Below are 26,332 nucleotides of genomic sequence, written 5' to 3' on the forward strand. Positions count from 1 at the left end.
AGGCATGGAAGACAACCCAAGAAAATGGCTAGTCAGGAGATGGAGTGTCATGTGCAAAGAACAGCAAGGAAACCAGTGTCACTGGATTGAAAAGAGAGGCATGGGGCCAGGAATAAAGTGTAAGGAGACTGGAAAGTAGGAGGAGATCAGATGATAAAAGGCCAAATAGAGGGTTTTATATTTGATTTTGGAGGTAATAGGGAGCCACAGTAGTTTATTGAAGGTTTGGGGAGGTGATGACATTGTCTGTCTAGAACTTTTCAGTTTGATAGTTGAGTGGAGAATGGACTGGGGTGTTATGTTATGTTGTTTGTCCTTTGTTCTCAAAGATAACCAATGACATCAGAAGAGTAATGTCTTGACTTTACCTCAGTCGAAACAACTGATCCTGGCCCAAGATGCAGTGAATGACCTTGGCCTTTCTAAATTAAGGTCTTTCCCAGGCCTCTGTTTGTCCGAAACAATGTCCATTCAATGGAGGGGGACTTGAGACAGGGAGACAACCATAAAGGCCATTACCAGGGTGTTGGCAAAAATAATAATGACCGTATGAAAGAGATGTTACTAAGGTAGAATCTAAAAGACTTGACAACAGATTGGATATGAGAGAGAGTGAGGAGGTGAGGCTAATACCACAACACTAATGGGGAAATTAGGAAGTGGAGAAGGTTGGGGAGTGGAGAGAGTGAGGAAGATACTAACCTCATATTCAGTTTTGGACCTGCAGCATTTATATACATACATATATATATATATATATGATCTAAATTATACCTATTATAATTTGTGTGTGTGTGTGCGCACGCTCGCGCGCGCTTGTGTATGTAACAGAATTATGTTCCCCTCCCAAGGGGTGGCCTCCCCAGCAAGGCCTCTACCTACTGGATCCAGAGTCCAAGAGGAAGGTGTCCATTCCCCACCATTACATGAGGGCATCTTGACTGCTTGCCTCAGGCATGATTTGGGATGCTTACCCCAGGTACAAAAATTTCTGGTTATGCCATAACGTTTTATAAGGATGTCACAAGCATAAAATTCATATTTTTGGTAAAAAAGTTCTAAAATTCCTTCTAGTTATGCAGTTCTGCAATTTTATTATCCTAATGAGACGTGGGCAGCTAGGTGGCACAGTGGATAGAGCACTGGGCCTGAAGTCAGGAAGACCTAAGTTCAAATCCTACTCCAGACACTTACCAGCTATGTAATTCTGGGCAAAGTCATTTAACCCATTTGCCTCAGTTTCCTAATCTGTAAAATGAGCTGGAGAAGGAAATGGCAAACCACCCCAATATCTTTGCCAAGAAAACCCCAAATGGGGTCCTGAAGAATCAGACACAACTGAACAAAAGTGAGATGTATGGGTCAGATGGTTCATTTGAAAAACTTAACTCTAAAAATGCTAACATCTCCATGGCCACAGCTCCTTCCACCTCTGTTCCATCTGAAATCATATAACTCTTTCGGGTGAACATTACTTGTTCTTTGCTCTGAAGGACTTGCTGTGGTCTTTGGTCAAAAGCAGTAAAGTTCTGGCCAAAGGTGGTGGAGATTTTTTTTTAAGTGTTGTAACTGTTTGTTTGTTTGCTTTGCTTTTAATTATGCTTTTTTAAAAGTCAGGATGGCAGAGTAGAGAGCAAGAAGTCTCTGGAGCCAGAAGAGCTGTGTTCTGCCTGTCATGTACACTGACTATGTGACCCTGGGCAAGTCTCTCTCTCTTTTTTTTTTTTTTTTTTTGTGGCACAATTGGGGTTAAGTGACTTGCCCAGAGTCACACAGTTAGTGAGTGTTATGTGTCTGAGTCTGGATTTGAACTCAGGTCCTCCTGACTCCAGGGCTGATGCTTTATCCACTGCTCCACCTAGATGCCCCTGGGCAAGTCTCTTAACCTGCTCCAGGCAATACTTCAAGTTGCATAACAGTTGCCATCTGTGCTGGTAGAGAGTTTTCTCACTGGGAGATCCCAGCATTAACGAAATGATAGGTCTCAACCAAAAACCAAAAAGCTTTTAGAATCCAGAAGAAATCTAAAGTACATCTTTTCTGATGGACTGTATCTAATCGATTTTGTTAGATCAATAGTTTTTTTGCTTTTTTGTGTAATGGACCCCTTTGGCAGTCTGGAGAAGCCTAGGCACCCTTCTCCGAATAATATTTTTAAATGTATAAAATAAAATGCATAGAGCTACAAAGGAAACAAACTATATTAAAATGCAGTTAAACACAAGTTCTTTGCACCCCAATAAGAACTCCTAAATTGGATGACTCGATGGTCATTAGAGTCCACTGGATCCAGAAGATGATTCCACAGATTTCATCTCAATCAACTCTTCTAAGTACCTAATAACCCTTATAGTCAGGAAGTCTGATCCAAATCCCCCTTAATTGCCATGATATTCTAATAAATTTAATATGCTTTTTAAGTAGCTATACTCTGAGCATGGGTTTAAAGTTGTTTACCATCAACAACTTTGGCAGTCCGAAATTACTCAATTTATATGACCTTTAGGCAGATGAGTCCCAAATTTGTGTCTCCAGGCCTGTCTGCTTTCTTTAACTCTGGTCTCCTGTCTCCAATGGCCTACTAAGCATTTTCCCTCCAATGTCAAACTCAGTACATCTAAAATAGAACTCACCATCTTCTGAGGAGCTCACCCTTCGGAACTCCCTATTTCTTCCATGGGGAGAAATCTTAGCCACCTCTGACTTCTTAAACTTGTGCCCCAACATTTAGTCTGTCAGCAAGTCTAGGCAGATAAGTGGCTCAGTGGATAGATAGAGTGCCGGGCCTAGAGTCAGGGAGACCTGTGCTCAGATCTGGCCTCAGACACTGACACTAGCCAGGTAACCCTGAGCAAGTCACTTAACCTTGTTTGCCTCTGTAAAATGGCAAACCGCCCTAGTATCTTTGCCTAGAAAACTCTAAATGAGGTCACGAAGAGTCAGACACAACCAAAATGACTAAACAGCAACAAGAACTTCTAGCTCAGGATCCTCCATCAATCCTGTGTTCTAATGCCTAGATAATCCCTAATGATCTAGCTCGAGATTCAGTCTAACCCAAACTGACCATGAGATTACCTTGCGCAAGAAGCTTCTTCAGTGACTCTGTTGCCTCTAGGATTAAAAAAAAATTTTTTAATGTTTTTAAACCTCCTTATCTGGGTGTTTAAAGCCTTTCCCAATCTGGTTCTATTCTATATTTATTTCACATTACTCCCCTTCACACTCTCTACCTTCCAGCCAAACTGACCTGCATGCTATTCTCCAAGATTGGCATGGTATCTCCCACCCTGACACCTAGAATAAACTTTCTCTTCACTTCCCACTCTTAGAAATCTTGGCATTTGTATCTCTCTCCACCCAGCACTAGTTATCAGGGCTGGCTCCTTAAATCATCTTGCATTTGCTTGTCCATGTAAATGCTCTATCCCACCTCCTATTAGAAAGCAAGTCCTTGTGTGGGTGGAATGGGAAAGGGGAGGCTATTTTTCATCCTACACCTAATATTGGGTTTTGCACATCTTGGACACTTCATAAATGCCTTCTGGGTAGAATCAAAATGAACTGAATTGAATAAGCTTGTCTTTCTAATCCTGGTTACCATTACCCCTTTATACAAACAATCTTTCTAGCCAGATGATTTTACTCCCATTTCCAAACATCTATGATCAACTCACTATCCCCAAACATACAAAATGAACGTTTCTAGCTCCATGGTTCTACTTCCCCAGCCTCTCAGTCTGAAATGCCCTGCACCATCCACTGCCCTTTTCCTCTCTTCTTATCTAAATCCTACCCTTCCTCCAAAGCCCGGATCAAGCCCCCAACTCCTCTGTGAAGCCACCAAAGCCCCCAGGGATCTTTTCCTTCCCGGAAATTCTTGCCTTCTGACACAAAAAACACTCTTTTGTGGGGTAAAACCTGGAACCTCAGGTTCTACTCCAGGGTCTGCCATTAACTATGAGATCTTGGGCTAGTTCCCCTGTCTGGGCCTCAGTTTTCTCCCCTATAAAGTAAGAAGGTTGGATTAGATAAATTCTAAGTTTCCTTCCAGTTCTAACCCACTCTGAATCTATTTTTAGTTATTTTATGTATGTCTTATCTCCCTAACTAGGTTGTAAAAACATGGATCACTTCTTTTAGTTTTCTGTATCTCCCAAGTTAACCAGCAGTGTCTTGCACATAGAAAGTATTTAATAAAATTTTTGTTCATTGACTATCACAAAGTAATTTTTTTTCTCATGGCCAACAATACACACTCAGCCTTCGGTCTAAAAAGTCAAAGTGCAGGTTTCCTGCCAGCTCATCTGCAGCAATAATATCCTACAAATGGGACTTCCGGCTCACAGGACCAAGAATTTTAGACTATTTTGCCTCCAAAGGGTTAATAGTTATTTTCTACTAGGGAAATGAATGGTAGTGATTTCAGGGCATTGGGTATGCTGGTTAGGATCATGCTTATTTTATAGATTATAGTTTGACTCCTTTTAGCATTTAATGGCAGAGAATAAATTGGGGGGATAGGAGCTAATGGAATATTAATGCTCTTTAACAAATGACAACTGAAGAATTCAGAAAAACTTGAGAAGACTTGTAAGAAGTGACGTAGTGCAAAGTAAGTAGAGCCAGGAGAACAATTTACAGTATGACCATAATAATATAAAGGCAAACAGCACTGAAAACCTCAGAACTCTAATCAATGCAATAAGCAAACATATCTGCAAAGGACTGAGAGTGAAGCATTCCTCCCATCCCTTGGCATAGAAGTGGGGACCGGAGACAGAAAGGAGACAAACATCTTCAGGCATGGATGATAGTTTAATTTGTTTTGCTTAACCATACTTGTTGTTACAAGGGAAGGCTGTATGGGGGATTTGGGTGTCAATGGGAATCAACATCAATGATTTTTAAAAAACCAATATAATATTAACTGACATTTTTTAAGTATTAGGCACTATTTAAACATAACCCAAACCATTCAGCAATAGGCAGGCCAAATCTAAGACCTAATGACTTAATTATTTCTCTCCTTCCTTTTTTTGGGTACATCTCAAGTTCAATAGGGTATTTTCCTTCACTGACCAAAGCTATTAAAGGGTGAGGAAGACCATCAAATAGCTTATCTAGAATGACCAAATTGCCAACAGGCCCTGATTGGGAATGCTGACCATAGGTGACATCAGGGCCTGAATGCATTAAAAATTTTATTTAAAAAGAAAAAGAAAAAGAACTGCATCTACTCTTAGTCCTCAGAAGTTTTTTCTCTTTTTGAAACAGTGTGCCCTGTGTTTGACAGGGAAATGACGACACTGGGTCTGGAGAATTTGGGAAGATGTTTCAAAGGGGAAAGGTTTCCTTGCTGTTGTTTTCCTGTTATTGTGATAAGTTAAGAGCCTCCATCCCAGTCTCTTTTACACACTTACCAGAAAGGAATATATCACCTCGAGCCTAGTCAGACTGTCTACAGACAAAAGCCCCCCTCAGAAGAAGTCAAGTATGCCTTAGGAAACATTCCAGTAATACCAGCCCCTTCATCTCAAGAGACCTACCCAAGGATGCCGGCTGTTTCTGCCCCACCATTCAGGGACAAGCCAGTGCTGCTCTGCCGATCCTGCCGGCGTCGGTACAGCTCAGAGGATGCCAGATCCCGGAGTCTCATGCCAGCCATGGTGCCCCCACACCACCATGCAAGTAGAATAGAGAAGGCCAATTGGAAATCGGCTCTGAGAGGGCCAAAGCCCAAGTGACTCACTTTTCCTGTTAGGAGTTTCGATGGACTTTTTTTTTTTTTTGCAATGTTCTGACAGACAGGACAGAAGGCTGCCCCAAAGCTGTGTAGTGCTGTTCTACTCTTCTAAAAGCACGGAACTTCCTCTGGAATGAAGGTCAGCCTCTCCTACCGACCTCCAAAACAATTTACAAGAGCATCCATCCAAAGAGAGTCACTCATCTGGGTCAATACATTTCAAGGATCAGTCTACAAAAGGTCCATCTTCAATTAACTGAATTTCATTCTGAGCCTTCTAGCCCTGAGTGGTAATTCAATCCAGTAAGCCTTGAAGTCAAACTAGTCCAGAGCATCAGAAACACAAAATGAATTAGGATAAATCCTACCCCAAAAAGAAACTCTAGAGGTATGCCACACAGAACTCCATCTGCTCAATGCTATTCTCCTGCTGGCTGCTGCATTGGACAATGTCTTCACATTCCTTCCTGGGATAAACCAAGCTCCTCAATCCATTTGTGTCAAGCACAACCCTCAACAAACCAAAAAAGAGGCGGGCTTGTAGACTTCTGTCCTCCAATCTGGATGGAATCAGGAACTCAAGAAAAGGCACATGCTTCACATTCCAACCTTCAGAGCACTGGCTCTGTTCGCAGCAAACTGAACAGGGGTTTTAACCAGTAACCCACCCTTTCCACCACCTCTTCCCCACCCCTCCTCCACTCTTGGACTGAGTCTCACATTACACAAAGGGTCTCCAAAGGGCAGTGGCACCAATCTGTGAAGGAAGGCAAAGTTAGTTTCAAAGAGGAAAGAAGTGGGGAGGGGAAGACTGGTGGAACTCCCTAGCCAGGATGTTATTCAATCTGGAGCAGGAGAATGAAAAACAAGTCTGTTTCAGGGTTTGGTTTAATCTAGGGATGGGTCATTGAACAGTGAACTTTCAAAGATGCCAAAAGAGGCCTTTGGAGGCCACAGAGCCACAAGACTTGTCTGGATGGATGTAAGAAGATGCCACACTCTACTCAAGCAGAACTCCATAGTTCCTAACCGGTCCAATGCAGCAGCCAGCAGGAAAGTACCAAACGAACCTAGGAAGAAGGACTTTGCCATTTTTAAAAAAGTGATTGGGATAGGGAGCATGATAGGCTGCTAGGTCCAGCTCCAAGAAGGACAAAGTGAGGAGACCAAGAAACAACCACAACTTCACTTCTTCTAGTTAAAAGTAGAAAGCTGGCCAGTTTCTCCTGTGCCTAGGCAACTAACACCCTGAGAGACGTAATTCAAAATACACCTAAGCCTCAAAATATTTGCATGAAACGTAGTATTCCCCAACCTGTCCAAGAGGGTAGGTAGGAGCAAGAGTGTGTGGGAGAATACCAGGAAGGCTTAATTTAAATGCATTTTTTAATTGGAAGAGATTAGTGGGGTCACTTGTGATTCTGGAAAAAATAATTCTCTCATTCAGTGTTTGAACAATTCTCATTGGCAGCTGTAACACCAAAAGTAATTACTAATACAGTAGGATGCCAACTGCTCATGAAAATCCTTAACACTGATTCAATTTCCTTCCAATTATTGCCCAGTGCTGTCAGAAAGCCATAGTGATATCTACCTCTTTTGTTTCAAAATAAGACTCCTGGAAGGCATTAACTATTTGAAATACTCTTAATGGACAGCATCATGCTTTTTTTTTCCCCTTTAACTTAAACAGGAAGAAATCACCAAGCAGATCTTCAGATAAAAGACTTTCTCTTCACCTAACAGAGGCAGTAACACACACATTCAACATTTTAGATTCAGTGGCTAAAAAGATGGTGATCCCTTTGGTTTCTTTAGGAAGAGAAGTTATCTAGCGAACACCTTAAATCAGTTAAAGATTTTCCTGGGACCCACACCTTGACACATGAATCAGAAGCCTACAAATACCTTGTTATACAATCCCAGAATGTGAGTACAAACTACAACTGCTTTCTTTGTATCTCCAGCACTTATCACAGGAAGTGCCTAACAAACTCTTGCTGACTGACTATGTAAACCTACACACACTGGGTAAACTATTCTCAGGGAATCTCTGAATTATCTCTTTAATATTACTATCTGAGATCATTCATTTCTTATTTTTCCTCTTCTCTGAGACTTTTTACCTACCCATTATAACTGATCCAAATCCTCTTTGCCAAGTAAGAGGTATACAACTGAAAGACACAAGAAGCTAGGGGATGGGTGAGGAGGATGGTGAAGACAAATGGAAAGTCTTCCCAGAAGCCACAAATTAGAGGCTTCTACCTTAAATGAACTTAAATCGGTGGTTTTGTGTGTGTGTGTGTGTGTGTGTGTGTGTGTGTGAATTTTAGGTTGGTATTCCTGATGTTATAGAGTCATCAAATATACGGACCACCAAGATGCCAAGCACTTTAAATTACCATCCAAGTAACAGAGACTTGACAATTATAAGGTTATTTACAATTGCTTTAAGTTTTTCAAAGCCTTTCTCATTTATTATCCTATGTAGTCCATGAGATAAATAAGGCAGTTTGATAAAAGGAAAAGATTCAGAAAAACCTGAGAGGACTTTACGAACTGATACAGAGACAGTGCAGAAAACAGAATCAGGAGAACAATTCGCACAAGTGTAAGGTATTGCTCCTTTATTATGTGGTTATTTGATTTGATGAAAGGTACAGAAAAAGGGCATGCATGTAAGAAAGCACATTAAAAAAGCAGATTGAAGAAACACAAACAGTTCTGAAGACCTGAGCAAAAACAGCCTCTCAGATAAAAGTTCTGAATCTATCTGAAAGTAGTTCAGACACAAGAGCACTGAGGGATATTAGAAATGGCTGCAATGTATTGTGTTTAAGCAGCTAGTTTGAATATGTATTTGTAAGACTTTGGAATTTATTGCTGGGAAACTCTGGAGACTACGGAGCAATTGTATAATAACTACTTGTGTTATACCTGATACAAATATAGGTGTTGGATTTCTCAATCTAAGTTAAAGATGGGTCACTACTTTTGAAGAGGTCTTAATTTGAGGCATTAGAAGCCAAAAAACAGAAGCCAATGAGTAGGAGCCAACTGAAAAGAGAAGCAATAGGCATGAAAAAGAAGCACAGAAGACAGAGTAAGTGGAGCAAAGATGAGCAAGAGAAGGGCAGATGAACTGAGACTGAGAAAAAAAAAACTTAAAGTATATACTGCTTCCCTTCCCTCCCCTCCCCCAGCTTCTGAGAGCTTTTCATGTGCCTTCCTATGCCCACTCTTCCCTCCTTAGGCACTGTTTCTACTGGTGAGAAAATGTTTGTGGGTGGACTGTTATATTTTAACATATTTGATTTTGCCTTACATTGAGTAGATGGTAATGTTATAATTATTCTTATTTTTGTCCCCTCAGTAAATGTTTCATGTTTAAGAGTCAATGGTATCTTACTACTAGAGGGTCACTAAACAGGATTATTTCTATTGTTACATATATTTATTTTTGTAAATTTTTTTTTACTTTATTGTAATAGAGACTGTAAGGCAAAGTTTTGTTCTACCAAATAAAATGCTTTTTCATAAACAACAACCAAAAAGAAGAGGCAATGATGTTACTGTAACTGACATGTATAAATGGTAAACATACTAGTGGGGGCTCAGGAACCACATTAGAGAGTATTCCTCCCCCAAAACAGTCTACTCATAAGACTGTGAGAGTGAGATGTAGTGATGTGGAAGCTGCAGCTGCCTCCCACCCCAAGAACATTATGACACACCCCACCCCATCTGCCTATATGAAGGCAGGTTGGGTTAAATGAGCCAGCCAAAAGAGAGAACTAAAGTGTAAGTGCCCCAACCCTGCCACACCTGAACTACATAATGAAAACAATACTGTAAAGGAAATCAACTGTGAAAGATTTTAAAACTAGGATCAATGCAATGATCAATCATGACTCCAGAAGATTGGTGGCAATATATGTTTCCCATCTCTTGGCACAGGGGATGATAGACTAGAGATGCAGAATGAGACATGCATACATTTTCAGACATGGCCAATATATGGATTTGTTTCACATGACTCTTTGTTACAAGGGAGAGTTTTTACTAATGGGGAGAGGGATGGAGCAATGGCAAAGAAGAATGATTGATATACTAAAAAAAATTAGAAAATAAGAAAGTGTAAATGAATCATTTTAAAAAAAAGAGAAAAAAGCAAAAAAATATTCAGAAAGGAACACAGACAAACAGGGAAGTGTTGGAATTGCCATGTCAAATTTGAAACATACTTTAAAAACACATACAGTACACAAGTTAAGATTTGAGGTTTCATTCTCAGTCCTCTTTTCCGTTCTTTGTATGTGGAAATGTTTGTATTTGTTGACATTTGTCAAGTTTAGCATTTATATGGCATCACTTTACATATGTTATATCATTTGATTCTCACAACAACCCTATGAGAATGATAGGGTCCTTGGGCTGGAGGGAAACTGTCAGGGATAGTGTTTTGAGGCCAAGGAGAAACTGGGATCCAAGCACAGGTACCCAAGCACCCCATCATTATTATCTACATTTTTCAGATGAGGAAACTGAGGTAAAGAGAAGTTGAGTGATTTGACCAGGGTCACGCTGCTAAGTAAGTGTCCAAGGTAAGACTCAAGTCTTCCTGACTCCAAGTCCAGCAATCTGTCCACTGTGCCACCCAACTGTGTGATGAATAAAAAGGGAAATTTTAAAACAAAACAGTAAATAAAACAAGTGTTATTATCCCCATTTTACAGATGAGAAAATAAAGGCATAAAGGTGAGATGACTTGCCTAAAGTCACATAGCTAATCTGTGTCAAATCTGAGACTAGAACCCAAAAGGTAATTCAATGAAAAGACTGCTAGATTTGAGTCAGGTAAACTACATTCTGGTCTTTCTTTTGTCCTAACTACAGTTATCCCTTCCACATCTCAACTTTCCCCATTGAGGTTTCAATATTTCAGGAGTTGGCATAAGAAATTACTGTAAATGGGAATTTGCAGAAGCTGCAGATAACAGGAAAAGTCAGGCAGATGACACAGCTTTGACCTACATATAGCCTATGACAAATACTTAACCCAAATTTTACAATAAGATACTATAAATACCCCATAAAAGAAAAGGAAAAAAATTCAAACTTTTCTGTTACAAAGGGAGGGCCAAAAAATTTTACAGGGATTTTCCAGAACAGGGGTGCCACGCTCCCAACCTGCATGATGTGAAAGGGATAACTGTATAAGACCTCAAATAAATTATTTCTCTGACCTCAGTTTCCTCATCTGTAAAATTAGTGAATTTGACTAGATGATCACTAATGTCTTCCCAGCTCTGATATTACATGATTCTGTGCCCCAGACCCTTTCCACAGACCCACACTATTTTATAAATATTTATCAATCAATAAACTTACTACTAATAACAATAGCTAACATTTATGTAGTACTTACTGTGTGGCAGGCACTGAGCTATGCACTGGAAACAAAAAGAAAGGCAGAAGACAGTGCCTACTTTCTACTCCCAAGGAGCTCACAGCCTAATGGAGAAAACAACATGCAAACAAGTATCTATATACATGATAAATTGAAAATAATCAACAGGGGAAGCAGTAGATGTTTGTCCCAAGTAGTGTTTTCTTTTAACCTTTCAGAGTGTATTCATGTCTAACCTCTCATTTTATTCTCAAAGTAACTGGGCATGACACGTTGGGAATGAGAAAACATAGGCACCCAGAGGGTACTACAACTTGTCCCAAGAATACAGAAAGTTAGCCTAAGTAGAGGGCATTTTCTACTAACAAGGAGCATTCAATTCGATTCAGCAAACCCTTATCAAACGTAGGACACTGTTCTAGGCACTGGGAAAGATCCAAAGCTTACAAAAGTCGCTGTCTTCAAAGAGTTCAGCCTTCTAGGGGAAGAACCCTAGAGTAGAGTATACTGTACTCTATATAGTATAGAGATAATCTGCTCCCTGAGTACTAATGGATAAGACTGGAATGGAAGTTGATACTACAGTGGTAGGCACTTCTCTGTTGAGAAAGTGAGGCTCGTGCCTCCCTCACTTAAATCCAATTCACTTGCATGTCACGGCATCCTCTATGATGTTGTGGTCCTCTTCCAGAATGAAGGACAAACAACAACAACAAAAACAACCCTCAGAGTATCATGGCACAGATCCATCTGAGGCCCAGCCTCCTTCTTCTGGTCGTGCCTTTTCTCCCTGCCCGCTCTGCAGCACCTCTGGCTACCTGCCCTCATAGAAGCTCCTCTAGCTTCCTCTCTGGGGTTTACTGCCTTCCCCGGTGGGGCTAAGGTTAGCAGATGTACCCATTGCCAGTGCCTGCTTCTTCTCTTTACAAACTACCAAGTGACCCAGTGCATCCATCACAGACTGAACACTGAGGCAGGGAGGCCATGGGTGAGAGAGTTGGGACTTAGATTCAGGTAGGGCGGAGTTCAAGTTCTGCTTCTATCAAAGGCTGTATGGTTGCTTACTGGGGTTACCGGAAGGCCAAGTACAGCGTTCAGGGCAACAGAAGCAGAAGAGGGCTTAGTGACTTTGAAGGTCCCTTCCAATTCTGTAGTTTTGAACCTTATTTCAATGATAAAGGTGAGGGACTTGCCCAAGTTCACATAGCTAAGTAGGTATCTGAGGTGGAATTTGAACTCAGGTCTTCTTGACCCCAAGTCCAGCATTCTATCCGCTGTGCCACCCACTCACACGTGTATATGCCTACGTGTAATTAAATTAGCATTTTACTTTGCATTTGTACAGTACTTTAGATATTTCCAGATATTTTTACATACTTTATTTTACTGATGTCTCTACAATCTTATGAGAGAGGAAGGGCAACCATTGTTATTTTCATTATACAAATGAGGAAAGAGAAGTACACAGAGGTTAAATGTATTGTCTAAAATCACAAAGCTGATTAGTGGCAGAGTCAGACTAGAAGCCCTGGCTAGAACCAGATTGTTTCCCTGACTCCAGCCACTGAACTATACTAATGATCACATGTGTGCCTACAGCTGGAAAGACAAATAGCTTATCAGTAGGCTTTGACACAGCAGAAGACCTCTGGAGCCCTGGTGAAGAGACATTTATTTGTCTTAAGCTCTTTTTGGCTTAGTTGTTGCTATCAGGGCACAATAGTATTATTGCCTCCATGGGAAAAGATTAAGGATTCAAATACCACTCAGACCACCTGGAACGGGCTACTGTAACCATGGGGACCCCAAAGCAAAGCCGATCATGGGCTTATCTATCTAGAGGTAAAAGGGTATCTGGTCCAACTGCTTCATTTTACCATTGAAGAAACTGAGGCCCAGAGAGGTGTTAAGTGACTTGCCCAAGGTCACACAAGCAGTATGGGTCAAAGATAGAATTTGAACTCCAACCCCAGAGCCAGTGTTCATTTTGCTATACCACACTGAGATGAAGCCCAGGATAGAAAATGATAGGGGAAGTGTTTGTATGAACTTTCTTTAGAAACAGAAGTTGCTAGTTCTCAATCTTTCCTTTACAGAAGAGGAGACCAGGAGTAGCCATTTTCTTCAAGAGGTTACGGTGTCTAGAAATGGAGAAAACCTGTAAGCTTGGGACTTGGAAGTGGTGACTGAGCTCTAAAAAGTAAGGCAGACAGAGATACCAGTACTAATCAAATACTCCGAAGAGGTCAAAGACAGAAGGAAAGGTCCTACATACATCAAATAATTCAGCAAAGAGCTGGAAAAAAGTTGATACCCATTAATTGGAGAACTGAGGTACATTAGGAACTCTACACCTGGAAGATGAGCATCAGTCCAGGGGTTCTTCAACTTTTTTCTGTTATAGGTCCTTCTAACTGTATGGTGAAACCTGTGGAACCTTTCTCAAAATGTTTTTAATTGCATAAAATAACATACATAGGACCCAAAGGAAACCAATTATGTGAAAAGATAGTTATCAAAATATTGAAAAATAAGTTCACAGACTCCATATTAAGACTCCCTGATCTGGTACAACCCTCCCATTTTACAGATGAGGAAACTGAGGCCCAGTGAGGTTAAGTGACTTGCCAGAGACACACAGGTAGAAAGAGGCAAATAGAGGCAAGATGTGAAACATGACACTCTAACCTCAAAAAGCCAGAGGCTTTTCTACCATATCACACATGAATATAATGGAACATTATTTAAATTATCACTATGTAGAATTCAAAAAGGCATGAAGACTTATTTGTACTGATGCAGAATGAAGTAAGCATGACCAGAAAAATAATATACATATGCAACTATAACAACAATGTAAATTTAAAAAGCAAACCAAAAAATTTAACTGAATGCTATGTAATTCTAATGATCATGACTGTGCCCAAATGAAAGATGAGAAAATATAACTGCCTCCTTTTTTCTTTTTTTTTTTAACAGAGATGGGAGACTATGGGTGTGAAGCATTATATATCATGTATGGCTGGGTTCACATATTGGTTACTTTTGCTGTACTGACTCTGTTTTCTCTCTTTTAATTCTCTGTTACAAAGAGATGGGTCACTGAGTAGGGAAGGAAGGAGGAATATATTAACAAATTAAGGTGATGCAAAATCAAAAGATATGAATAAAAATGTTTTAATGTTTCAAGCCAGGATAAACAGTATCAAAGTAAATACATAAAAGAAATGATAAAGGAAAAAGAGTTAAAAGACACGGGGAAAAATATTTGGAAATTTACAAAATATACAAACTAAATTCCCTTTCACTTCTACTCTATTCCTCCTCTACAGGTAGGACCACAGGAGTTTTTCTATTATGTATTAACCTACCACCACATTCTCCCTCATTTCTATCCTTGCCACAGCATTTGAGTAAATCCTTGTCATCAACTACTCTAATCTCTGCACCTGAGACTCTCTAGGAGCCCGGAGCTCCAACAAACAGCATCCTCAATTCCAGGCCTATGACTCCTAAGGTGGCAATGCCAAAGGCAAAGAATTATCCACCTGGCCTTACATGGTACCACTCAAACCTATGAATTTCTTTTCCTAAGCCAGCCCACAAACAAAAGTATTAGCAGCTCTTTCGAGGTTGTTGGCCACTTACAGAGAAGCCTCATAATCTCTCTCGTAATTGACTGGCCCAATCAAAGGTGAAGAATTATTCTGTACCCAGCAGGAAATATTTAAATGAGACTTGGAGGAAAAGAAATCTAAATCTAGGGCAGCTAGGTGGTGCAGTGGATAGAGCAGCGGCTCTGGAGTCAGGAGGACCTGAGTTCAAATCCAGCCTCAGACACATAACACTCACTAGCTGTGTAACTCTGGGCAAGTTACTTAACCCCAATTGTCTCACCCCAAAAAAAAAAAGAAGAAAAGAAAGAAATCTAAATCCAGAGTTCAACACTGTCTGTTAGAAGCCCAGGAACTCCAGAGCAAAGCCCTTGAGGACCAGGGTCTTCCTCTCTACCCATAACTCAACTTCCAACTCCCCCACCCCTATTCCGTATCTGCCCCCAGCTATAGTCAGAGTTAGAGGGATAGTGAGGGAGCAGGTGCTGAACTAGGCCAGCTGTGTGAGTTTGGCTTCTTCAGGGTAGGAGTTATGAAAATTTATCTCGAGGATCCAGTACCCTGAAGACAACCAGGGGTTATCCACCAAGATAAAGGCCCAACCGAATACTTCCGAGGCATCCTTTGCCTCTTAAAAATCACCAAGGAAACAAAACACAGCATTTAACACTAAACAACACAAAGATTGCTGTTTGAAGTACTAACCAAATTGGAAAGAAAGGTTCTGCTATCACTCTAACTCACCCACATCCTGATTATTATATGAATGGGGACTGATGGGATATACCTGGAAGAGGAGCTTCATGCACTGATGGGATAGGTAGTGACCTAGATGGTGGGTTCTGAGTGATGCTAGAAAGGGCTCTAAACTCGAAAGTATTTCCCCTAAAGATCTGCTACAGAGACCTAGGATCTCTGTAGTCTTAGAATTAAGGTACTAAACTCTTGCTCTCCTCTTAAATCCTCATCAATTATTAACACACCTGTGTAAATTAGTTTATCAACTCACATTTTTTCCCCCAGAAAGCAAATGGAGATCAGTGCCCTACAGGAATGAGACTTTTTTTTCCCATTGAGGGAAGTGAATTAGGAGCACAGATCCTGGTGAAAGGGTGTTAAAACAGGCCTCACGGACTGCATAATTTTGGCAGCAGAAATGTTTGCATCTCACAGCTAGGTCACTGTTACGGGGATTCCCTACCACTGACCACTTGTGACCCTGCTTTTGCAACTACTACTTCTGGGAATGAAAGTACACAACCCTTAAGCAAATGGGAAATTCCTGTCAGTAATGGGAAAGACAAGCATCAGCCAGACAGTCTACTTAGTTACTTAGTAAGCTCTTACTCTCTGCCAGTCACTAAGGCTCCAAAGAATGGCAAAAACAGCCCCCACCTTGTAGGAGCTCACATTTTAAGAGGAGAGACAACACGTAATTAATGTACATATAACATATATGAAGATTAGATGGAAAGTAACCTAAGAGAGAAAGGCTAGTGCCTTTTAGTAGCTGGGGAAACTGAGAAAGGCCTCCAGCAGAAGGTAGGATTTGAGCTGTTTTGAAGGAAGCCTGGGAAGCTAAGAGGCAGAGGTGAGGAGGGAAAAAAATTCCAGGCATTGAATACCAATGCAAAAGTATGGAGATGGAAGATTGAGTGCTATGTGTGAGGATAGCAAGTAGGCCAAAGTAGATGGATTTTAGAGGGGGTGGGAGGGGAGTAAAGTGTTTAAGAAGACTGAAAGGTTGGGAAGGAAACAGGTTGTGAAGAGCTTTAAAAGCCACCTGGAGGAGTCTGTAATTGATCCTGGAGGTAATAGGGAGCCACTGGCATTTACTGAATAAATGGGGTAACATGGCCAGACCTGTAGTTTAATTTAATATTTTATTTTTCCCCAATTACATATAAAAACAATTTTAACATTTTTTTTTTAAATCTTGAATTCCAAATGCTCTCCTACCCTCCCTCCCCTCCCCCACTCATTGAGAAGGCAATCAACTTGACAGATTATACAAGTGTTGTCATGCAAAACACATTTCTATGTAAGTCATGTTTTGAAAGAAAATACAGACCCAAAAAAAGGAAAGCAAAGAAAAAGTATGCTTCAGTCTGCATTCAGACTCGACCAGTTCCTTCTCTGAAGACAGACAGCACTTTTCATCATAAGTCCTTCAGAATTGTCTTGAATCATTGTATTGCTGAGAATAACTAAGTTATCCACAGCTGATCTTCATACAATATTGCTGTTATTGTATACAGTGTTCTCCTGGCTCTGCTCATTTCACTTTGCATCAGTTCACGTAAGTCTTTTCAGGTTTTTCTGAGAGCATCCTGCTCATCATCTTATAGCACAATAGTATTCCATCACAATCATATACAACAACTTGTTCAGCCATTCCCCAGCTGATGGGCAACCCCTCAATTTCCAATTCTTGCCACCGCTAAAAAGTTGCTGTAAGTCTTTATGTACTTATAGCTCCTTTTCCTTTTTGTTTTTTATCTCTTTAGGATATAGACCTAGCAGTGGTATTGCTTGGTCAAAGGGTATGAATGATTTTATAGCCCTTTGGGCATACAGACCTGTATTTTAGAAAAACCACTTTGATAACTTTGTGGAGGATGGATTGGAGTGAGGAGATACATGAGGTCAGAAGGCCAGTTAGAAAGCTAACATGGAAATATTAGCATGACTTCACATGTATCATCATATCATATTGCTTGTCTTCTCAAGGGGGAAGAGAGAATTTGGAACTCAAATTTTTAAAAATATGAATGTTAAAAAAATTTTTACATGTAATTAGGAAATATTTAATGAAATAAATATTTTTTTAAAAAAAGAAAGCTAATGTAATAGCAGCCTAGGTGAAGGGCAGTGAGGACCTGAGCTAGGGTAGTGACTGTGTAAGTGGTGAGAAGGGGATGCATGTGACAGATTGGGTCAATAAGTATTTATTAAGCTGTATTATAGGCCAAGCACTGTATTAAAGTGCTAGGGATACAAAAGAAAGGCAAAAACAGTCTCTGTCCTCAAGAAGCTAAAAATGTAATGATTATGAATGGATTCTAATTTCATGAAGGTGAAAATGACAATATTTGGTAACAGATTGGATATGTGAGGTGAATGAAAGTGAGGAATTGAGGACAACACCTATGCTGTCAGTCTGAGTGATTAGGAGGATGGTGATCCACTGAAAAGTAATAAGGAAATGTGGAAGAGGGAAGGATTTAGCGAAAAGATGTTTAAGATTCCTGTAGGATATCAATTTACTTTGAGATGTCCAAAAGGCATTTGGTGATGTGGGACTAAGGCTCAGGACACAGACTAGGGCAATAGATAGATAGATAGATAGATAGATAGATAGATAGATAGATAGATAGATAGATAGATAGATAGATGGATGGATGGATGGATGAATCATCTGCCCAAAGATGATAATTAAATATTTATTAGAATTCAATAATAATTAAAGGGGAGTTGATGAGATTACCAAATGAAATACTATAAAGGGAAAAGGAAAGAGGGCACCAAGGACAGAGCCTTGAGAACATATATGGTCATAGATGAATCAGTAAAGGAGTAAAGGAGAAACAAAAGTGGCCAACAGAAGAGGGATAGGAATGGGCAGGGGTGTGCTGATAGTTAAATTTTCAGTGTGCACATTTACACCTCAGAAATCAAATGCTATAACTCAAGAGCTTGATTTGTTGTTTTGTTGACTGTCTAGGTTTAAGAAAGTGATGGAGAAAATGTTAATAAAGCAGGTTAAACTCAAAAGTATGTCATGCATTTTCAGAGAGTCTGTTGTTAAACAATTACTAGCAAGCCTGTTGCCAATGAAAGGGCACTGAATAAGAGCAACTGGGACAGAGTGAATGTAGAACTCTTGGAATTAGGAAGAACTAGGTTCAAGTCTCATGTACATACATCCCGGCTGTGGGTCCTTAGGCAAGCCACATACCATCTCCTCATAGGACTGGGACACAGGTATCTCTGTTAGACTACAAATCTGAGAGAAACCATCCTGATCTGAATCTGTTGGAGAAGTGGCTCTACAAGAACTACGCACACTGATGAAATCTCAAGTCCAATTCAAAAGAAAATAAAAAGGGGGAAAAAAAAGCAGTGAAGCTGGGAGCCAAGAGATCTGGAATCTAGTCATGGGACCTACTCCTAACTAACAACGTGACCTTGGGCAAGTCACTTCCTCATCTTGTCCCCAACTTTGTCAGGAAGTCCGTATTACAAGGAAGGAGTCAGCCTAGATGATCTCTAAGCTCTCTCCTTTCCAGTGCTAAATCCTATGGTTCTTTCCATAACATAGTCACTCCAATGCAGGATCTGAACTGGAAGGGACCTCAGAAGTCATCACATCCAACCCTCCCATTTCATAGATGAGGAAACAAAGGCCCAGGGGTGAGAAGTAACTTGCCTAAGGTCCCAAGGTAATAAGTAGTGAAGCAGGAATTCAACCTGGGTCTGGATCCAAAGTCAATGCTCTTTCCACTCTACGATGCCACCTCTATCTTTCTAAGTACTGCTCAAATTCAACATGAAACATAAAGGCTAGGCAAGTGCCTGGAAAGTATTTGAATAGACTACATTATTGTAATATTCAACTCAACAACCACTAAGTATCCATAAACATCAATTAAGCACCTACTGTAAGTAGAGCATTGTTCTAGGTGAAAAGAGAGAGGTCAAATGAAATGTATCCCTGATCTTATAGTCTAGTAATATAATATCTAACAGTCCTTCTATTCCTCATTTAAATTCAGCAACTATCACACTGCAGTGATGTAGAGAAACTGAGCCAGGTCAAAAACAGAACAAAGAACTTTTAAAAATCTTTCCAGTTAGATACCAGTTATCTGGAATGAAAGCCTCATACGAGCCCGTAAACATTTACACCACCTACATGTGAGCTGCCCAGTTCAAAGGTCCACTTGTTTTAGGAGAGAAAAACAATAACAATCCCAGAAAAATTCATGTCCACAAGGAGGAGAAGATGGAATCTTACTTAAGAGAATCAGGCTTCCAAGAGTGTCTGAGTGCCTTAGCCACATGGTCTGTGGCTGAATTTCCTTCTGAGAACAATGGAGCTCCAGGAAATGGCGGCTTTCTGATTATACCCAAAGGATTAGCACAGAGCTTAATATAACCCAGAGTATTTTCTCCTGCCTCTAACGTGAACTAAGCCCTGAGAGTAAAGGAATGACAACATATAACATGTGTCATTACAAGTTACATGTTACTTTTGTTGTTTAGTCGTTTCAATAGTGTCAGACCCTTCTTGACTCTATTTGAGGGTTTTTTTTGCAAACATCTGTCTGTTTTGCAAACAGACAAGGAAACTGAGGTAAATAGGATTAAGTGATGTGTCTGAAGCCAGAGTTCAACTTAGAAAGATAAGTCTTCCTGACTCCAGGCCGGGCACACAGTTATTATACTCTTTTTAATGATTATTAGTAAGGAATTAAACTTGTAAATAAATTCAGTTTAACAAGCGCTCATTAAGCACTACCAACAATATGTTAAAAAACTGTCCTAAGTGCTATTGATTTAGAGTACAGTAATACATTACAGACAGTAATGCAACATTGGGGGAAGGGTGGGATATGAATGATACTTGATGAAGCAAACTCCTAGAAGAGATGGGATCCAGGATCATCAGTAAGTCAGTCATTTTAATAAACAGGGAAGGGAAAGGGAAGGAAATAAACATTTATTAAGCACCTATTATATGTTAGGAACTATGCTAAGTACTTTAAAAATGTCTCATTTGATCTTCACAACAATCCTTCAAGGTAGGGGCTATTAATATCTCCATTTTATAGATAAAGAAACTGAGGTTAATTGACATACAGCTAGTAAGTGTTTGAGGTTGGATTTGAACTCTGGTCTTCCTGACTCCAGGCCCAGCACTCTATCCACTTCACCACCTACTATGGGCCAGGCACTGGGCTGAACACCAAGAAAAACAAAAACAAGGCCCCTGCTCTCACAGAGTTCACATTCTAATGGAAGAGACAACATGAAAACAATAATGTACATGCCACATACAATATATATCCAGTGTGGAGGGAAGGTAATCTCTGGGGGAAAGGAATAGTGTAGGGGATTCTGCCTCTCGCAGAAGGTAGAATTTAGCCATCTTTTCTTCAGAGACAGCAGTAATATGAAGTGAGGTATAGAAAAGTGTTTTGAGGTAGGAAGTAGGGGAAATAACCAAGTTTACAAAGGATGGCCTTATTTTCTCAGGAATGTAAGAAATGAAAACATCTGCTGAGAGTGGTTGGGGGTGGAGAAACTATTAGGGGCTGAGAAAAGGTTTGGAAGAGGCACTGAGGGGGCTGGACAGAAAATCAATCAAGGAAGAAATAAAAGTTTTGCCATGGTACATTGAGGGCTCAGTTGTGATGACATGACTTCTTAGTAGACCCTGTCAAAACAGTGATGTGGTTTCCTCCAGCTGCTCAGAAATAAAGAGAAGAAACAGCTGCAGGCACTCCCTCTTCCTTTTAAATGGCTAAGTTGCAATCATAGACAGTGATTCATTTTAGAATACTCCTATATTCTCCAGAATCTAGAAACTCACCAGTCTCCAAGCTTTTGTTTTGATAGTGTACTCCTATCAGTCATTTTTTTTTTTTTCTGGTCAGTATACTGGGATAGGAATGAAAGTGAAATTTACCCTGTAGCACCTACATAGCTAATGTTGTGGTCGGGGTTAGGTTATAACTTCGCTGAGAGGTGGGCACCTGACTCAGAAAGGAGAAAGCTGGGAGCTTGCCCTGCTAAAGTTAGAGCTAGTGTGGGGGAGTGTTGAGTTGAAATGAGTAAAGGGTAGGTACAATTCTGTTGGAAATGGAATTAGAGCTATGTTTGGTTAATCCAGAGAGTTGCCTCGTCTTCCCATCCTCTGATTGGTTAATCATATAGTCCGGAAGGTCAAGTTTCCAGGGGCTCCCCATTCCCCACCCCAGCACCCCTGTTCCCACTATGAAGACCAATATTCTATCAAAAGACATCTCTAGGTTGTTCCCAACTTAGTCCCTGATCATATCCACAATGAAACTGTCAATTTCAAGGAAAACTCAGTAATTCAAATAATGTGTGGCCCAATGCAAAATGAACTAGAATCACGCACAAGTTCCATTACTCTGAAGTCACCATATCTGAAGATTAGTAGATGTTCCCTGATCTTCAGCTGGAAATCTCTCTAGCCTCCATATCATCATACAGCTGGATCATAGAATCTCAGTCATAAGGAAGTTTAGACGTCATCTAATCCAACTACCATCTGAATAGGAACCCTTTCTTCACCATTCCCCCCAAAAGTGGTCATAACTAACCTCTGCTTGCAGACTTCTGTACTCCATAATGGTGATTCCACTTTTGTATAGCGCCAATCGTTAAACCATTTTCACACACTACTCCTAGCTCTGCCTTCTGAGACTGAGCAAAAACTGTTCTTTTACACTTAGGTTTATGCAATACTGGTAGACAATTGTCATGTTGTCCTTCCTTCTCTGCCTTTACCCCTAACTCCCACCCCCAACTTCTCATGTCTAGCCACTGAAGTTACTGGAAAAATCACCTTCTCTAGCATTTTTTTTTATTTTTCTGAATCATTCATTCCCTCCAGACTTTAATATGCTTTACCAACTTTTTGAGGATTAGAGTTTAGAGTAGAAAAGAAACAGACCACCCACCATAGAAATAGCTAGGTGTTTTAGTACCCAGTATGATCCAACAGTATGGAATGTCTACACAGAGGAAAAAGCATCATATATTATGGAATGCAGTCACAGAGTTAACCCCCAAGGCCTACCCAACCCTACCCAACATCTAGAGTTTAGGTTAGGATTTGTTGAGGCTGGCATTCCCCTGGGCATGAACTATAACCGGTAGTGGGCTCCAAGGTTACAAAGTTCACCACTATTCTCTCAAACCCTGGGAGTTACTTCTGACCCTCCTTCTTATACAATCTGAGTTATAGGAACATAGTATATATACATACATACAAATATATATATACACACACATTTATATATATATATAATATATACACATATGCATATATTAGGTATAGATAGATAGATAGGACTTAGAATGACCTTTAGAAATCATCTAGTCTAACTCTGTCATTTTATAAATGAGAAAACCAAGCCCCAGATATGCTAAATGTTTTGCTCAAGGTCAAACAACTGGCAAGTGGCAAAGCTAGATTTTGAACCCAAGTCCTCTGATTCCAAATCCAGTGCTTTCTGCTATAGCAAAAGGTGCCTTTATGTAACAAGAATGGATTGGTATTAGGGTCGTGTTTCCCATGAAACCCTGAGATACCATGTGATATGAACAGGAGGTCCCATACGGAAAATGCAATGCTTTCAATAGTTTCCCCTCTATGCAGAATGAGACATACTTTTTGGATGTGGCCTCAAAGAATAACAGTCTAGCTAGGGAATAGGACTAAAACACAGGAAACAATTATAAAACAATTAAGGGTTAAACTGTTTGTTACAAATTATAAGTGTTTTTGGAGTGCAGAGAACTGTCATGTTCTGGAAAGTCTTTGTGGAGTTTTGGGGATTTAAGATGGTGCTTCAAGGATGGGTGGGATCTGAACAGGAAGAAGGGTATAAAGATAGAATTTTTGGCAAGGTGGGTGGGAAAAGAATAATTAATGGCATACTTTTAAGCCCCAGGGAGACCCACTGATGAGACTGGAAAGCTTTTATTTCAGTGTACTGATAAATACCATTTGATCAGCATAATTAAAGAAAGCCATGGAAGACCTTTATAGCCAAGCAAAGGAGTTATAATTTTTTTGTTTGTGTGTTTTGCTGAGAGGCAATTGAGGTTAAGTGACTGGCCCAGGGTCACACAGCTAGTAAGTGTCAAGTGTCTAGTCTGAGACTAGATTTGAACTCAGGTCCTCCTGACTCCAGGGCCAGTGCTCTATCCACTTTGCCACCTAGCTGCCCCTAAGGGGTGATAATTTTCAGTGAGATGGAGAGTCATTGGAGGTTTCTGAGGGATGAAAATGATGTTTTGGGAAGATTAATCTGGTGAAGGTGTTCTGTCTGGATGTCTTGAAGTGGGAGAATCAGAAGTTGGGAGACTAGGGTACATACTAAGTTCCCCCCAGTTCCCTCTTTTAGAAATATTAAGAAATCATATTTTCTCAGTGTCATTGTCTAAGGTCCTTGGTCTAATCTGAAGGAGAAACTTTATTGGGCCTTCTTTATTGATTCTAAATTCAATCCATCAACCTAAATTCAACTATCAACTCTAAAATAATGTTCAGCACTTAAATCTTTTTATATCATTTTTATCCAAAACCCAGTTTCTAAGGAAGGGACCTGATGTGCCCAGGAAAGAGACCTACTAGAAATTGATTAAAGTAATCATAAGATTAAGAAAGCCTTTGATTAATCCAATTAATGGAAGTATCTTCTAATTCACCTTTGATTAGAGTGAAAGGAGAATTCTTTTAAGGACTGGTTAAAAGGGGATTGAATGGTATTGAGAAAATGATTCCCCAAGGTCTACCAAAATTTGTGACTACTCTGTTTGATGAATCAAAACTGTTATCTGAACTTTTCAACTGTTACTGGAGGACTGGCCAATTAAGACCCAGTGCTTCAGACCATGAAATATGTCCTGACCCATTCCAATCCCCATGGATGCTTGGTGAACCTGCTTCTGGGCATGTGTAATGGAAAGGCCCTTCCTCATTGCATGCACAGATATCATGTGACCATGTCCTGTTGCCTCTTAGCGGGGGAGGGGGGGAGTCTTTTAATTGGCTGCTGAGCTAAAACTGAATATGTATTCAAAAGGTTTGATTGTATAATCTTTCATTCTCTCCCCTATTAGCTTTATTTTTTCCTTCGGTGAGGCAATTGGGGTTAAGTGACTTGCCCAGGGTCACAAAGCTAGTAAGTGTTAAGTATTTGAGGCTGGATTTGAGCTCAGGTCCTCCTGACTCCAAGGCCAGAGCTCTATCCACTGCGCCACCTACCTGCCCTCCCCCCCAATACCATTAGCTTCTGAAGAGCAAGAACTACTGTGGTCTTCCAGGGAGAGGTGGCTCTATGTCCCCCCTAGCCACTGTGCAGACATAAATGCAAAGTGCCTCCATTTCCTCCATCTCTTGCGTTTCTTCAATCCTGATCTTAGGTAAATGTGCATCAGGAGATGGAACAGATCAGGTTATAACCTTGTGCACTTTGAAAAGTTGGAAGAGTCATCTGAGGTTCAGCAGATGGAATCAATAACTGAATCTGCTGGTAGCCAAAGTGACTATTCCTGGTGAGGAGCCAGCCCTGAGGATCAACCTGCTTGCTTAGCCCAGAAATTAATCAATCCAATATCTAAGACACCATCTTCTACAAGCAAAGGGGAGACTCATCCATCAGCTATACCGTACCCAGAAGTAGACCTGATGATTCCTGGAAGAGGAGAAAAGGATTTGTAGGATTAGAGCTTCTGATTCCACTCTCACCAGGGACCTTGAGTATTTTCAAGAGGGTTCTGTGTATCACATTAGGAGAGGGATTAAAAGGAGGAGAGAATATTCTGTACCAACCACATTAAATTCGTGTCGTCTCCCCAGTGACCAAGTATAAGTGCTGGGAAGAGTGCTTCAGTACATATCCTGCTGTAAAAGTTAATTAATATCAACTAGTTAATTGATACAATATACTAGATAAAGACTTGTAAGCAACAGTAATGGAAACCATCCGAAGACCCCCCTAGAACTCTAAAAGTGGTTAGCCACCCTCAATCAATCAATAAACATTTATTAAGCACCTACTATGTGCCAGACACTGTGCTAAGCAGTGGGGACCCAACCCCCTGAGGACCCAACCTCCCTATGGGAATAGGAGTTGGGAGAGTGAACCCAGAAAAGCTGCTATGCTATGTTTTATCTTATTGTTGAATTTTTCCTTTTATTTTGGGAATACTATAAATTGATAGTGGAAATGTTTTGGGTGAGAGATTTTCAAAATAGAATGGATTTCTTTCCCTTTGGATTTTCATTCTCTCTAAGCTATCACGCTTACAAGTTAATTGATAAATTTGTCCCTGATGGTCTCATTGGCTTAAATCACAAAGTACAAGGAACCTCTTCCGAAGCAGTTTAGAGACCATTACACAGTAATCAAGTCGTGACTTTTTTTTGGTAGTAGAACACAAGAAACAAAGTTGGTGACCACCATCTGGGGAATGGCTAACCAAACTGTAGTACCTTAACATAATGGAATATTACTGTGCCATAAGAAATGATGACTATAAAAAATTTCAAAGAATGATGAGAAGACTTAAATGAAATTACATAATGAAGAACCAGGAAAACAATATAAACAATGATTACTACAATGTAAGGAGAGAGAACAATAAAATAAAATGTTTTATAATGACCAGGCTTGAACTTAAAGAAGAAAGAAAACATGCCTCCCACTTTTCACTGTAGAGCTGGGGGACTATGAGTATGGAATATTGTATAACCTGCCATTGACTCAACTGACGTTTTGGTTAATTTTGATGAAC

The 26,332-nt window shown here is 40.2% G+C and overlaps 1 protein-coding gene across 3 annotated transcripts in view; it reads right to left on the reverse strand.

Annotated features, from left to right (window-relative positions):
- Window positions 1–26,332, reverse strand: part of LIMS2 (LIM zinc finger domain containing 2) — a 79,666-nt gene that overhangs the window by 45,773 nt on the left and 7,561 nt on the right. The window contains exon 1 of one of the 3 annotated variants that reach the window (XM_027854681.1): window positions 5,550–6,180. The exons of the other annotated variants lie outside the window; for them this stretch is intronic. Within the exon in view, the coding sequence (XP_027710482.1) occupies window positions 5,550–5,668 (119 nt within the window). The 5' untranslated portion in view covers window positions 5,669–6,180. Of the gene's footprint in view, window positions 1–5,549; window positions 6,181–26,332 lie in introns of those variants that run through there. 3 annotated transcript variants of the gene reach the window in all.

The sequence above is a fragment of the Vombatus ursinus genome, unplaced genomic scaffold (assembly GCF_900497805.2).
Source record: "Vombatus ursinus unplaced genomic scaffold, bare-nosed wombat genome assembly UNPS02010548.1, whole genome shotgun sequence".
Classification (NCBI taxonomy): domain Eukaryota; kingdom Metazoa; phylum Chordata; class Mammalia; order Diprotodontia; family Vombatidae; genus Vombatus; species Vombatus ursinus.